The sequence below is a fragment of the Aulonocara sp. 'chitande type north' Nkhata Bay genome, linkage group LG14 (assembly GCF_057382095.1).
Source record: "Aulonocara sp. 'chitande type north' Nkhata Bay isolate Kocher_YH1m ecotype deep benthic linkage group LG14, A_spYH_male_GT1.1, whole genome shotgun sequence".
Lineage (NCBI taxonomy): Eukaryota > Metazoa > Chordata > Actinopteri > Cichliformes > Cichlidae > Aulonocara > Aulonocara sp. 'chitande type north' Nkhata Bay.
This window is the reverse complement of record NC_141357.1, coordinates 26,663,752-26,679,552: the sequence shown is the minus strand read 5'-3', so window position 1 is coordinate 26,679,552 and position 15,801 is coordinate 26,663,752. Positions and strand designations below refer to the sequence as shown.

At 37.4% G+C, this 15,801-nt stretch overlaps 2 protein-coding genes across 2 annotated transcripts; one reads left to right on the top strand and one right to left on the bottom strand.

The window, feature by feature from the left end:
* Positions 1–311: 311 nt before the first annotated feature.
* Positions 312–6,238, bottom strand: LOC147314764 (extracellular calcium-sensing receptor-like). Its single transcript, XM_086260420.1, has 9 exons — positions 6,006–6,238; positions 5,414–5,708; positions 5,162–5,248; positions 4,740–5,009; positions 4,330–4,536; positions 3,973–4,248; positions 1,517–1,744; positions 1,306–1,429; positions 312–1,222 (listed from the first exon to the last, which is right to left on the bottom strand). The coding sequence occupies exons 1-9, from the start codon at positions 6,236–6,238 to the stop codon at positions 312–314; spliced, it is 2,631 nt and encodes an 876-aa protein (XP_086116546.1).
* A 3,606-nt stretch (positions 6,239–9,844) lies between these two features.
* Positions 9,845–13,479, top strand: LOC147314763 (extracellular calcium-sensing receptor-like). Its single transcript, XM_086260419.1, has 9 exons — positions 9,845–9,954; positions 10,227–10,521; positions 10,627–10,713; positions 10,894–11,163; positions 11,367–11,573; positions 11,661–11,936; positions 12,020–12,247; positions 12,337–12,460; positions 12,548–13,479. The coding sequence occupies exons 1-9, from the start codon at positions 9,845–9,847 to the stop codon at positions 13,477–13,479; spliced, it is 2,529 nt and encodes an 842-aa protein (XP_086116545.1).
* The last annotated feature ends 2,322 nt before the right edge of the window (positions 13,480–15,801 follow it).

Sequence of the window (15,801 nt, the reverse complement as noted above, 5' to 3'; positions counted from 1 at the left end):
ATACTATGAATTCTGGGTGGATCCATATTGAAATGTTTTATTGAGAGAAAGTAATTTATAGTTTAATGATGTATAAGTTTAAATTTAACTGTTAAGAGTTAATAGCATTTGAGAAGTGTGAGTGCTTTATATTTTAACTCCATCATGAAAAAAAAATAGTAGTAGAGTAAAATAACTGTTTTTGCATCTTCTCACTTTCATGATGGAAGTGGAAAAAAGTTTTTTTCAAGATTCAGTATGTTTGGTTATATGTATTATTTATATCTATATATCTTTCTGCATGTAATTTTCTGTTATGTATGGAAAAAATATTATGATTCAGTCCCACGACACATTATTGCTCTTTTAGTGTTTAGTTCTGGTCTCATTATTATTATGTAACATTTGGGTCCAAACAGTGTGATTAACAGTCCAAAACCTGAGGCCAGGATGGCAAATACCTCCACTGCATCTGCACGATTTCCAGGTGAACTGATATAAACAGGAACAAAGGCCACCCACACAGCACAGAAGATCAGCATGCTGAATGTGATGAGCTTGGCCTCATTAAAACTATCAGGGAGATTCCTCACCAGGAATGCAATTAGAAAACTGAGGACAGCCAGAACGCCAATATAGCCCAGTAACACTCCAAAACCAACAGTGGACCCAACTGCACACTCATACACTATCTTGTCATTGTGGTATTGGGTGTTTTTATGTGGAGTTGGAGAGGAAGAAACAAGCCAGGTAGTGCAAATGGCTGCCTGTATAGCTGTAAGAAACAGAACTGTTCCTCTCTGCTGCATAGCACCAAACCACTTCAGACTGGCTCCCCCTCCTGGCTTGGAGGCTTTGAACACAGCCAGAACAACCATGGTTTTTACTAGGATGCATGAGACACACAGCACAAAGCTGATCCCAAATGCTGCATGTCTGAGTTGGCATGTCCACATCATGGGTCGTCCAATGAACAGAAGTGAACACAGGAAACACAACTTGAGTGACAGCAAAAGCTGGAAACTAAGTTCCGAATTGCTGGCACGTATTATAGGTGTTCTGCGATGGTAGAAAAAGATCCCTAGAACAACAGCACATATGAATGTGCCGAGCAGTGAAGTTGCTGCCAAACAAATACCCAGAGGCTCATGGTAGGAGAGGAACTCTGTCTTCTTGGGAACGCAGTAGTCACGCTGGGGGTTTGACCAAAAATCCTCTGGACAACTGGTGCACTCAAATGAGTCTAAAAAGAAGAAGATGGTGAAATGCATACTTTATTTCACTGAAAAAAAATGAAATATGCCATGTTGAAAGATAAACACCTACTGCTTTTATTAGTAATTTTTCCCTCAGAACAAGGGATGCAGTCAAAGCAGCATTTGGGCTCCCACTTCTTTCTCACCATGTGGGTACCAGGAGGACAGCTCTCACTACATACTGATCGAGGTGGCTATAGAACAAAATTAAATATTGACTGCCAGAATAATATTTACTGTACATGTGATAAAATATAAATGTCTGAAGAAACATATATAACCTTTCTCGAATCAAAGTTCCAGAAGATTTTGTCTTCATCAAGTATGAGTTCTTCACCTTTGAAAGCTGACCTCTTAACCTCACCCACATTCTGAACTTCAGTGCTTCCATCTGGGAGCCACAACCAGTTCATCACATCGTAAATTGGCACCACATCGCCATTCTCATCAAATGACACTTGATCACCAAATGGTGTGGTAAAGTTCACCCTTTCCAAGTAATAAAGAAGCTGTTAAAAGAAATAAAATAAAGTATTACACCTATTATAATTAAATATAGGAATTAATTAATCATACAAGGTATTTCACTAATAACCTGTATACATGTATACAGGTCAGTGAACTCTCTGGTAAGTGACCTGGTATACAACACGTTTTACACAGTATAGTAAATCAAATCTTTTTTAGTCTGCTGTGGCCAGTGTCATCCTCTATGCATGCTGGAACAGCAGGTTGAGAGTCGCCGATGCCAACTCAATAAATGAACCAACTCCAGGCCTCAAGGGCTGGTGTCCTGCAGGTTTTAGATGTGTCCTTCTGTGTCCAAAGATTGTTTAAATGTCTAAATTATCTCCCCAACATGGCAACAGTGGTTCCCAAAGTGGGGGGTGCAGAGCCATTGCAGAGGGGCGCGGAATGAATTAAAAAAAGAATGATTGGACACTGATAGCATAATGGACATGTTTTTTGACGGGTCTCTCACAGAAACGCAAGACAGAAGATGAAGCATCGCCAAATATGCTTCCAAACCAACTTCCTTCAAAGCCAAAGAAAAATATGATGAAGCATATCTCACCTTTGGCTTTACCTGTACAACGGTGGTGCCAAGTAAGGGTGGGTTTCAATGATCAATTTTGCGATCGATCTATTAAATCCTGAATTAATTTTTAAATATAAATGTCTATTGCCAGAAATGCCAGGATCTCAGGTTAAAGCTCACAAAACTATATCAACAACCACCAAACAGCTAAAACAGCAAATGAGTGCAGGTAAACGGATTCCACAGAAAGATGTAAACATAAAGTGCGGACCCGACGCATCAGAATCTGTGAGATGCCAGTTTTCTCCCCCGACGGCAGGTACACAGACACGCCATTGGTACTGAAAGCCTGTCTCACAGCTTCTGATGTTGCAGGTTTTGTAACTCTCTGACCAAAATTCACTGAACCAGCGGCAAAAAAGATCCAAACTATGCTTCACATTTGATAAACATTGTCATTAATTCCCTCTTACTTTGGCTGTTTTGCTTCTACCACAGTAAAACCCCACTTCCTACACAGCTCTCTCTCTCTCTGTGTATTTCAAGGACAGTTTCCCATCTAAAAATCTTGGGTTTTTTGCTTTAGTTCCTTGCTTATTACGCAAAAGTCTACTGTTGTGTTCACTTCAGCAGCATGTGGTAATGTTCATATGTTGATTCATGGTTTTCTTCAGTTTTTGATTTAATCCAGAATATATTTAAGGGGGTTATCTGCTATATAAAAAGCCAGGCCAGGAAAATCTCCTTCCTCCTTGTTTTTCTGTGTTTTATCCTCAGTTACGTTGACACGAAGGCATCTGGTGTACATCTCTGATGAAGTCTCACAAGTGTCAGTACTGATAAATGATCAAAATTATAATATTTCTGACTGTCCCAGTCAAAATTGAATTGAATCGAATCGGAATCAATTATAGAAATTAGTGACGATACCCAGTCCTAGTGCGAAGGTAGGTATCCCCGACAGAATTTGTTTCCCCTGCGTTGGGAGCACTCACTGGGCTGTCCAAATCACAGACAAACAGTATTCCACATTCTTGATTTTTAGTTCACAAACACTTCTTATAATGACTAACTACTCCTGATATTATGGAGATGTTAGCTCTTTATACAGTAAAGTTACAGTGGGATACAAATAATATCAGCCTGATCCTGCTGCAATTTGTTCCCCTCAATTCAATTCATGAACAAACAGTATCCCACAGTTGTTTATGTTTTTGAACCCATTTTGCACAGAGAGGCATTTTTTGAAAAATGTATTGATAGCAATGTTGAATGTTATTACACAGTTAAAAAAAACAACTACACATACAATAATTACAACATAAGGATGGTTTGTTTTTCTGTTATTTAAAAGAGGTAGTAGTTTATTTATTTAGAGCTATTTCATATACTCTGAACTATTTAATATATTTATTTAATTTAGTTCAGTCTGCTACTGTCATTATCTTGGAGCAACTGTAACCACATAATTTCCTTAGGGATTAATAGAGTATTCTGATTCTGATCTAAATACATTAAAACTACTTTATATCAGGTGTACAGAAATAGAGGAGCACAGAAAATCCTCTTAGCTTCTTCCAGCTTTTTTACCATTAAACTAATATGGCATTGTATTTCATCCTACATGGTGAATTTTGCTCTGAAAGTAATTACAAGCAAACAATTTATTCATAGGTGGAGGGTAGTTTGATATCACACCTGCCATGGCTCCAGTGACTGCAACGTGGCACACTTGTGTCCACTGAAAGGCCCTCTTCCTGGCACGCACTGGAGCATGTCATCAAGAGAATGTGCAAAAGCATACACAGCTTTATACACATTGTACTCAGGCCGCAGGTTAGAAATGTCCAAAAATTCAGTGTCTACTTTTTCTAGATCTTCCTTTCCAGTGCATAATGCACCTCCACCTTCCAGCCAGCCTGGTGGAGCTGGTGCAAATCTGCACTGAAATGTGAATTCCCAAAACTGATTCACCTGAAATATTTAGATCTTATAAATATGAATTATGATAATATAGGGTTCTTGCACATACCATAGTAAAGTATAAATACTCACCATGCTATTCCCATAGCTATTGTTGTGATGTAGATTGGGACGTGTTTTTAACAGGAATTCCCTGAGCCCTGGTATTTCCCCATGACGAATGGCAATACCCAGTGTACCACCCAGGTATGGCATAAGCTGAGGTGTTTGGAGCACAGCAGCTGCTGTCCAGGCTTCACTGGCCATCCACTGTAGGCCAGTTACATTTTGCCTCACTACCTGTGCATTGTATTATACCAAATGTATAAAGTGATACTGGAATAGGGACATTATTATACCATTCAAGTAGTTGCTGATCTTGGAAAATACCTCCAGGTGACTAGCTTTCTTTACTCATTCACACAAACACACGACATGTTTTACACAATGTAATAAATGAAATCTTAGTAATTAGTAAAAATGTAATTGTTTTATATCCGAACCTCTTCCATGAGGTTTATCATGCCACTCTCATGTGCAAAAATAATGACAACTCGAGCAGTAGAGGTTTTCATCACATTCACAATCCTCCTCAGTTCATCTGCGTCTTTGTCCCAAGGTAAAACCTCGAAGTAAGCAAGGCAACCTTCACCAGACCGACTGAGCTCAGATTGTAAGAATCTTGCTGCATGAAGTCCATAGTCATCATCACTGACGAGCAGACCTGCCCAAGTCCAGCCAAAATGTTTTAGAATGTGAATCATAGCACGAACCTAAGTGAATACAGATTAAAACATTATTGCAAAGACAAGGAAAATCTTTAAATCTATAACCATTATCTTCACTGAAGCCACACAATAATAAAATAGCGTGTAATAGCACAGTCTTGACACACAATAATGAAAGATTACTGAAAGATTTTCACCTGGAAGACATCACTTGGGATCGTCCTAAAGAAGGATGGATATTTTTGATGGTTACTCAGGCAGGAACACGTGGAAAAGTAACTCACCTGTGAAAATTACAGACTGTATATTGTAGAAATATGTAAAAACCTAAATACTGCAGTTTTTCAATTTTGTTGTGTAAACTAAGTCGGTTTTGACAAGTGGCTTTAAAATTGCAGTTACATTAAAATGATCCAGCAACACTGTTTCTTGCTAAGCAGATGACTTACCATAGGTACTCTGTACAAACCTAAAATGCTTGAGATAGCAGTAGAGTGTGCCGAGGGAGAATCACCAACAATCCCTAAGACTGGAGGATTTCCAATACATGTATTATCTAATATAATTTTTTCCTCTTGACCACTGGCTAAAGACAATGCTGCACGGAATCCAATTCCAAGGTTGATGCAGTTATCATAAAGAGTGTATCCCAGAGTGACATTAGGTAGCAGATTGGAGTTGCTGTTGATCTCATCAATAGCAAAAGCCATGGTTTGTGCCAGTCTAAATCCTAGTTCATAAAAACTAAAAAGAAGAAAAAAGAGAGAGATAATTATTGAATAATACAGTAATATAGCAGAATACTTGGAAAACTTATTGCAAAACTAACAAAAGAATTACAGAAAATTAATGACAACAATTAAAGATATATTTTAATTAAAAAAAACCCAAAACAGATGCTTCAGCCAAGAAACATATTTTTTTTCACAAATGTATTAATACACAAAGTATACTTTGGTAATAAAATGCATATTGACATTGGCACTGATTTTCCCCATTTTCTTCTTTCTTCTTGTTTTTTTCCCACCCTGTCATACTTACCCATGGCATTTAGGCTGTTGGGGGTCTGAGATAAAAGACAGGTCAGGAACACTTGTAAAAAAGTGGACTGGAAAGAGTCCACCCAGAATGACATCTCCAGTTTTTTTATTCCCATTTAGATTAAATTGTCCCTGTAATTGACAGGAGGGAGAGATGATATCAGAAGATGATACAGCATAAGATAAAGAGAAATAAAGCAAAATGAGCAAAATGGTTTGTAATAATAACCACATGATAGATTTCTAATTTTCTGAGTCTAGTAATTAGGTTTTATTGTCTTGTCACTCCCTTTTGTTGGAAAGTGTTGACTAATCTTGCACACCACCCATCTGGGAAAAAGACGTAGCAGGGGGAGGGTCTAAAATATACTACATTTCCTGTCCAGTGCAAATACTATAAGGGAATTAGATGGATGCCAAGAACTTTGTTTTTTGTGCGTTTCGTTAATTTCATTTTGATTGATTTTTATTTTCAGTTTTAAAAAATTAATGAATATTCTTAATAACCCCAAAAGGTTTATGGTGAAAAAAAAAACGTTTTAAAAAATCATCTAGGCCAAATTTAGCTGTCTTTAACAGTAAATCTTTCATATTATAAGAATTTTTTTAAATGTTTTTCTTGTGACACAAAAGGACCCAATTCACACAGTGTTGCCAGACAAGTAAATGTTTATTGACATAGTTTTTCATGATTTCTGCTTTTGCAGCTCTCCAGTTGCCTCCACTCTAGCTCAGCCCAACACCGCTCTCTCATTGGGCCCCCACACTCTATTCAAATAGGGAGGTATGATTAGATGATGGCAATCAGCTGTGTAGGTCAGTCTCCCCTGCCACCACATCCTGAACCCACTGCTCCACCCCTCCCCTGCACCCAAACACAAACCACACCAAAAAACAGGCAACATTTACTTATATAGTTTTTTTTTTTATTCCACAAAAGAGAATCCATATCCACAAATTACTGTTTTCAAATATAGAACTTTACAGCATTAGAAAGGATATTTAGAGCCTGGTATCCATGCTCAGTAATCCAGCTAAAGAAATTCCAGAAATTTGATTCTGTTCATCTGGAGGTAGCATTTTCATTGTGGGAAACATTTACTTGCACTGCCCGCAGGTTGGGGAAACCTGCAGTCAGTGGAAACTGAGGAAGTCATTTAGATGAGTGATGAAACATTTTTCTCATTGAAAACACTACTTCTAGATGAAAAGATAAAATTCCTTTCTTTGGCTAGGACTACATCAAGCTGGTACATGAGGAAACAGCACATGAGATGGAAGACTACAGGAACCACCTGAGATACAGCCTCAGATGCAGAAAGAGCAACTTCACTTTCAGAGTTATGGAGACAAAATTGTGGATGTGGAAGCACAGCAAATGGAAATTTCAACCCATCTCAACAATGCAAAACCCCCAGTGTCTAATATCAGCATTGAGGAGACACCAAGATCATCATCCATACATGTGTAGGTGCACATGTCTTGAAGCATGCTCAATCATCCAGGTAAGTAAATTTTAATTCTGTTTCTTTTCTGGAAATAGATTTTCAGTAGAAGAAACGTTTCGTCACTCATCCCAGTGACTTCTTCAGTTAACTGCAGGTTTCCCAAACCTTATAAACAATACCTTTGCACAATGACTGAAACTAGCCCACTGAATGAACAATGGGCTGTGAGATCAGTTCAAATCAAATTCAAATTTTATTTGTCACGTACACAGTCATACACAGTACGATATGTAGTGAAATGCTTGGACAACTGCTCGTGACCTAAAGAAAACAAAAAAGGAAAAGGCTATGAATAAGATAGGAAATAAATATGAAAAATTAAAAAGGGTAAATTTAACTAGGAAGGAATAAAATATAAATTAAGGTTAAAAATGAAATAACTGTACAACACAAATTAGAATGAAGGGTAAATTTAACTGGGAAGAATAAGATAAAGATAAATATATAAATTAAAGTTGAAAATAAAATAACTGTACAACAAAATACACAATACACAATATAGAACTATAAAAAACCCAAAAACCACAGAGACGAATTTGAAGTTGAGATGAATTTTCAGAGAAATTTCAGAGAAAGTTTGTCTTAACTGTTCTGATACTCCTGATACATAGGGGGTCACTACAGGTTTTCACTTAGGCAGCAGCTGTCTTTCTTTAGGCACTTTTTTTAGCTTTTACAAATGTCCAGCAGGGAAAACATTTACTCAGGGCCTTCTTATATGATGTTCTTCTGCTTCCCTGGCCGATGTGTCTGTGCGGATGGTGTTGGCTCTATGTTGTAGCGTCCTGATGACACCCAATATGCTCCAATGGATAATGAGAATCAAACATTAAATACTGATCTTTATGCACAGGTTTACGGCACACATCAGCTTTTAAATGTCCCTCATTACAGATGGAAATCTCACAATCTAACAAGACTAACCTGCAATTTTTGGGGTGTAGGTGTAGGTGCTGAAACAAACAGACGGCCATGAGAAACATTTCTCACTACTTCATATCAGCAGTACTTACGTGCCCCTGAAATGAGACCATGTAGTATTCACAGAAAGAGCGTGAAAGATTGTTTGAGCAGGACAGACTTGAAATCTCCTTCCTTTATCTACTTCACATGAACATCAACTTGAGTGATATTCATGTCCACCAAACTTTACACTTAGAAGGATGCATCCATTGGACAATGAATGTTAAATAGAAAGCACGGGGTGTATAAATGGGTGTGAATGTTTGAATCAGGCAAGTTGCATTAAGCAAATCAGGTAGAATGGAAAAGCACTATATAAGAACCAGATAATAGCTGTGTAATTTACGCCACTGCTTTGCATTGCAGTTGGTAATTTAAGGGTTGGTTAGCTGCTTGGCCATGGAAACCTATTCCATGAAGGTCTCTACCCAATGTTCTTCAGCTAATTTGAAGGCCACATGGAATTTGGAGTTCTGTAGTGATTGACTCTGCAAAAAAGTTGGCAACTTCTGTCCACTATGCTCCTGTCCACTTGCTGATGCCACTCTGTGATTTTACATGACCTACCACTTCATGGCTGAATTGCTGTTATTCCCAATCACAGTAACTTTGTTTTAATACCACTCAGCTTGTTGGATAGGATGCATCCTATCATGGTGCTACACTGCAATTCCCTGAGCTCTAGAAAGTGATTCATTCTTGAGTTTGCTTGAGTTTACTTGAGTTTATACGTCTGTGGCCATGGAAATGATTAAACACCTGAATTCAGTATTTTGATTTTGATTCGTGAGATAATACTTTCAGTTATATAGAAAATAAAAAGATACTTTAATACATGCTCACTGAAGTCCACTTAGTGTGGCTTTAAAAAACTAAATCAATACAAAACCCTAAAATATTCTGATTATATAGCAATTTTGCAGTCAAAGACAAATCAAATAGGGAATAGAATTTTTAAACATGACCTTTCTGAGACATTCATGATAAAACCTGCTGTACATAAATTGAAATTTTGATGTTTATTTTTCCTTTTATACATCTTGTATGGTGGTTAAACCCCAAGAATAATCATTCTTCTGTTATATTGATTTACCAGTGTATATGAAATGCATTATATGCCCTGCCCCCTTCTTATTCTTTTTCCCTAATGGGTGGAGTGCAAGATTAAGTGACACAACATTTCAATAAAAGGGATTAGTAAAGCAATGAAACATAATTACTAGGCTCAGAAAATCAGAAAGCTGTCATGTGCTCATTATTACAAACCAATTTGCTCTTGATCATTTTGCTGTATTTCTACTTTTCTTATGCTGTATCATCTCATGTATTTCCCTTCTGTCAGTTACAGGGACAATTTCATCTAAATGGCATGCATAAGAGTGGGGATGTCGTTTTGGGTGGACTGTTTCCAATTCACTTTTTTAGAAGCGTTCCTCATCTGTCTTTTACCTCAAAGCCACAACAGCCTACATGCCATGGGTACGTTTAACAGATTATCAGTTTAATTGTTGCCATTCGTTTAGTAACTACTAGCTTTGCCATATATTTCCAGGGAACATGTTTGATTTTTAAGTAATATAATATATAGATTTTTAAGCATCTGTTGTTATTTTTTTAAATTAAAATATATCTTTAATTGTCGTCATTAATTTTCTGTAATTTTTTTGTTAGTTTTGCAATAAGTTTTCCAAGTAGTCTGCGGTATTACTGTATTATTCAATAATTATCTTTCTCTTTTTTCTTCTTTTTAGGTTTTATGAACTAGGATTTAGGCTGGCACAAACCATGCTTTTTGCTATTGATGAAATCAACAGAAATTCCAACCTGTTACCAAATGTGACTCTGGGATACACTTTTTATGATAACTGCGTTGAACTTGGAATTGCATTTCGTGCAGCATTGTCATTAGTCAGTGGTCAAGAGGAAAAAATTATATTGGATGATACATGTGTTGGAAATCCTCCAGTCATAGGGATTGTTGGTGATTCTTCCTCTACACCTTCTATTGCCATCTCCAGCGTCTTAGGTTTGTACAGAGTACCTATGGTAAGTTTTCAGTTTAACCATAGCATGTTATTTTTGTTTATATTAACTTAATTGTAAATTTAATGTCAATAATAATATACAATATACAGTCTGTATTTTTCACAGGTGAGTTATTTTGCTACATGTTCCTGCCTGAGTGGCCGTCAAAAGTATCCATCCTTCTTTAGGACGATCCCAAGTGATGCTTTCCAGGTAAACGTCACCAAAATTAAAGAAATGAAAAATAAAGAACTAGTTTTTTTAAGGATATATCTGATGAATACCTGTTTACCAACAGAATACATAATGATGTGCTGTAAAGCTGATGAAAAGAAATGCTAAAGAAAGATTTTTCTAGCCTATGCAATAATGATTTAATCTGTATTCACTTAGGTTCATGCTATGATTAACATTCTCAAACATTTTGGCTGGACTTGGGCAGGCCTGCTGGTCAGTGATGATGATTATGGATTTCATGCAGCAAGAGCCTTACAATCTGAGCTGAGTCTGTCTGGTGAAATTTGCCTTGCTTACGTTGAAGTTTTACCTTGGGACAAAAGCACAGATGAAGTCAGGAGGATCGTGAATGTCATGAAAAAATCCACAGCTCGAGTTGTCATTGTCTTTGCACATGAGAGTCGGATGATAAAGCTTATGGAAGAGGTCTGGCTTTAAAACAATTTAATTATTACTAATTTAAAAGATCACTAAGTGTAATACGTATCTTTCATATTTATGTGAATGTGTATAGAAAACAAATCACATTGAATTATTTTGGCAGACCAGAAACTAGTAGAATTTCATGATGATATTATTTTTTTAAATTTCAGTATCACTGTAAACTTTTGATTTAATACAATGCACAGGTACTAAGGCAAAATGTGACAGGCCTACAGTGGATGGCAAGTGAAGCCTGGACATCAGCTACTGTACTCCAAACCCCTCAGCTTATGCCATACCTGGGTGGTACACTGGGCATTGCTATTCGCCGAGGAGAAATACCAGGGTTCCGGGAGTTCCTGTTACAAATACGTCCTGACCTATATCACAACAATAGCTATGGGAATAGCATGGTAAGAGTTGAACCATTTACTGTAGTATATGCAAGAATTGCATATTTTCTTTATGTCTAACAAACATATTTCAATCATATATTTCAGGTGAATCAGTTTTGGGAATTCACATTTCAGTGCAGATTTGCTCCAGCTCCACCAGGCTGGTTGGAAGGTGGAGGTCCACTATGCACTGGACAGGAAGAACTTGAAAAAAAAGACACTGAATTTTTGGACATTTCCAACCTCCGGTCTGAATACAATGTATACAAAGCTGTTTATGCTTTTGCACATTCTCTTGATGATATGCTGTATTGCAAGCCAGGAAAAGGGCCTTTCAGTGAACACAGCTGTGCCACATTGCAGTCACTGAAGCCATGGCAGGTGTGATATCAGGTTACACTCAATCTAAGTCAATTGCTCTGTAATTATTTGCAAGTTAGATAAAACACATTCTTTTTAAACAGCTTGTTTATTACTTGGAAAGGATGAACTTTACCACACCATTTGGTGATCAAGTGTCATTTGATGAGAATGGTGATGCATTGCCAATTTATGATGTGATGAACTGGTTGTGGCTCCCAGATGGAAGCACTAAAGTTCAGAATGTGGGTGAGGTTAAGAGATCAGCTTTCAAAGGTGAAGAACTCATACTTGATGACGACAAAATCTTCTGGAACTTTGATTCGAAAAAGGTTATATATGTTTTTTCAGACATTTATATCTTATCACATGTATGTTATATATGTCATTCAGGCAGATCATTTTTACTTTCTTCTTGTAGCCACCTCGATCAGTATGTAGTGAGAGCTGTCCTCCTGGTACCCACATGGTGAGAAGGAAGGGGGAACCCGAATGCTGCTTTGACTGCATCCCTTGTTCTGAGGGAACAGTCACTAATAAGAGCAGTAACTATTTATCTTTCAGCACAGCATATTTAATTAATTCATATTAAATATACAAAGTGTTTCACTATCTGCCCTCTTTTGTATCAGACTCCTTGGGGTGCACCAGTTGTCCAGAGGATTTTTGGTCAAACTCCCAACGTGACTACTGCGTTCCTAAGAAGACAGAGTTCCTCTCCTACCACGACCCTCTGGGTATTTGTTTGACAGCAACCTCCTTACTGGGCACATTCATATGTGCTGTTGTTCTAGGGATCTTTATCTATCATCGCAAAACACCTATAATACGTGCCAATAATTCAGAACTTAGTTTCCAGCTATTACTGTCACTCAAGTTGTGTTTCCTGTGTTCACTTCTGTTCATTGGACGACCCATGATGTGGACATGCCAACTCAGGCATGCAGCATTTGGCATCAGCTTTGTGCTGTGTGTCTCATGCATCCTGGTAAAAACCATGGTTGTTCTGGCTGTGTTCAAAGCCTCCAAGCCAGGAGGGGGAGCCAGTCTGAAGTGGTTTGGTCCTATGCAGCAGAGAGGAACAGTTTTGGTTTTCACATCTATTCAGGCAGCCATCTGCACTACGTGGCTTGTCTCTTCCTCTCCAACTCCACATAAAAACACCCAATATCACAATAACAAGATTGTTTATGAATGTGCTGTTGGTTCCACTGTTTGTTTTTCAGTGTTATTGGGCTATATTGGTGTGCTAGCTTTCCTCAGTTTTCTAATTGCATTCCTGGTGAGGAATCTCCCTGATAGTTTTAATGAGGCCAAACTCATCACATTCAGCATGCTGATCTTCTGTGCTGTGTGGGTGGCCTTTGTTCCTGCTTATATCAGCTCACCAGGAAACCATGCAGATGCAGTGGAGGCATTTGCCATCCTGGCCTCAAGTTTTGGCCTGTTAGTTGCACTATTTGGACCCAAATGTTACATAATCCTGATAAGACCAGAACTGAACACAAGAAAAGCTTTAATGGGTCGTGACATTGTATGGAAAAAAAATTATGATTCAGAGTGAAAAACTACATGTGGAAAATAAAATATACATAATGAATTGAATTCACAGAAATTTGTAGAAAGATCCCAAGAAGTTTGTGTTAATAACCTATTAATGCAAACTTCAAGAAGTATGATTTTACCAGAAAAAAACTTGTAGTAGTTTGTGTAGTAAGTAGGAATTGGAGCTGCAAAATGCATGGCTTCTTGTTTCTTTTTAATACCAAGAATACTTCAAAAGTGTAATGATTACTTAGAAGTACCTGTGGTAATTTTTATGTAATAAACTGTATTCATTGATGCAAAATGAAAGACTCCCAAGAAGTCTGATGATTAGGTGAAATATCCATAGAAAATGCAAAAAACACCTGATTCAAAAATAAACAATAAAACAACAATAAACACGTATTTATACTGATCAAAAACTAGCTGGATAATAATCTATTTTATCATGAATCACAATATGAAACATATCAAAGAGTTCTGTCAAAAGAGCTTGAAAAATAAATAAATACATAAGATAAGGCTTGAAAGTATAGAGTATATTTTATATCTGGATGACAATACAAGGTAAAATAATATGAGGTGGAAAAGTGACTGTCAATGGAATATATATATGTCTAATACACAAAAATAAAATGCCATCCATATTTCACAGCTGTGTGTGTGTGTGTGTGTGTTGTTAAATGTTGAGTAGGCGCAGCAATAGAATTGTAGAATTATACTCGCAGGTGTGATGTATCAATGAAATAGTCATTTACAAATAGTAATTTCAACAGAGGTTGCCTTGGCCATTAATTGAACTCTAACCATCCAAAGATCCAACCTCTCCTGCATGAAGTCGCACCAAACAGCAGAGGTATTACCATAAGGTAAATTAATTTCAAGATTATTACATATATGACTTTCATATTTCATATACTTATAGAAAACAGAAAGAACGTCAGCTTTCAAGGTTTCATGGTCCTAAACCCTTTAAGACCGGCTGGGGCGGGCACGCTCCATTTTGCATACCTAATTTTAAATCCCAGTAGAACTGCAACCACATAAGCTAGCGCAATACTGCATTTTGCATATGAAACCTGAGGAGTTGTACTTACATTTTATGCCATCAGCTTGTCCTAAGTCAAGGTTTACTTCCACATATGGCTTTGCAAAAATTTCAAAAAAAGCATTTGCAGCAACAAAAACATAATATTCTAGAAACAGGCTTTGCCGATCCAATCAGCTGTTCATGAATAGACGTCAGCGCGAACTATTGCATGTCTGCCATTACCTATACTGGTGTTTTTAAAAGTCATGTTTGACTTTATGCTTTTCTGTATAGTTTCTGGGATGGTTAGAACTCAAATTGCACTGCTGGAAATTGTTTATGTTTTATAATTCTGACTTTAATCTCAGCATTCTGACTTTATTCTTGGAATTCTGACTTTATTCTTGGAATTCTGACTTTATTCTCAGAATTATGACTTTAATCTCAGAATTATGACTTTAATCTCAGAATTATGACTTTAATCTCAGGATTTTGAGGTGGGCACCTGCAGGCTTCCAGCTTCAGTGACAGCGATGTGTCCAGTTTGGCAGGTGGAGAACTAATTCACTAAATATGGTGGATATAAGTGATTTTTTGCGTGGCCGAGGGGTCCCCGAAGATGCTATTTTATTAATGGAAGAGCAGAAGGTGAGTAACAAAAAGAGAGATAGTTTGGTGTCTCCTATTTTTACAGGAAAACAGTTACGGTACAGTTACGGTTAGCGATTAGCATGCTTGTTAGCTTATAATGTTATATAGGAATGAACGTGTTTCATGATGTTACTGTATACTAGGTGAATTGACGTTTTAACTGTTGTCGATTGCGGGATCATCCCAGATGGGTTCGTTGCATTTTATTTTATTGTTCTACTATTTCAGAGTTTTTCAAGGCAGTTAAGCGGAGCTGTGTTACAGACATAGCTGGACTGGCCATTGGGCATACCGGGCATTTGCCCGGTGGGCCGCTGGCGATTTTTTGTTTTTATGGGCCGATCGATTTTTATTTTTATTTTTTGGAAGGGTATAAATAATGAAAGGTGTTGGATTGGCCAATTGGTCATGATCGACTCTGGGCAGGACCAATTACAGCCGAGGAGGTCGGATGTACCCTCCCTCTTGTTTAGCAATCATATAGACGAACTAAAGAAAATGGAGAACAAAAAAAGAAAAGGAGGTGCAGAAAAAATTAGAGCCAAAAAGAAACAAGCCCTTCAGGCAGACGCTGCCAAATGTGTAAAAATAACTGAATTGTTTGGCGGTAGCTATGGCATAGCTTCCACAGATTTAGCAACATCAGCAAGTGGTGGAGGC

Bases quoted from the DNA above. Each gene is read 5' to 3' on its own strand.
- LOC147314764 (XM_086260420.1), bottom strand. From the start codon at position 6,238: ATGTGGTTATTATTACAAACCATTTTGCTCATTTTGCTTTATTTCTCT. The intron at 5,709-6,005 runs GTAAGTATGACA...TCTTCTTTTTAG, and splicing joins CAACAGCCTAAATGCCATGG to TTTTTATGAACTAGGATTTA. The intron at 1,430-1,516 runs GTTATATATGTT...TTTGTTCTATAG, and splicing joins GGAACTTTGATTCGAGAAAG to CCACCTCGATCAGTATGTAG.
- LOC147314763 (XM_086260419.1), top strand. From the start codon at position 9,845: ATGCATAAGAGTGGGGATGTCGTTTTGGGTGGACTGTTTCCAATTCAC. The intron at 9,955-10,226 runs GTACGTTTAACA...TCTTCTTTTTAG, and splicing joins CAACAGCCTACATGCCATGG to GTTTTATGAACTAGGATTTA. The intron at 11,164-11,366 runs GTCTGGCTTTAA...TACAATGCACAG, and splicing joins TGATAAAGCTTATGGAAGAG to GTACTAAGGCAAAATGTGAC.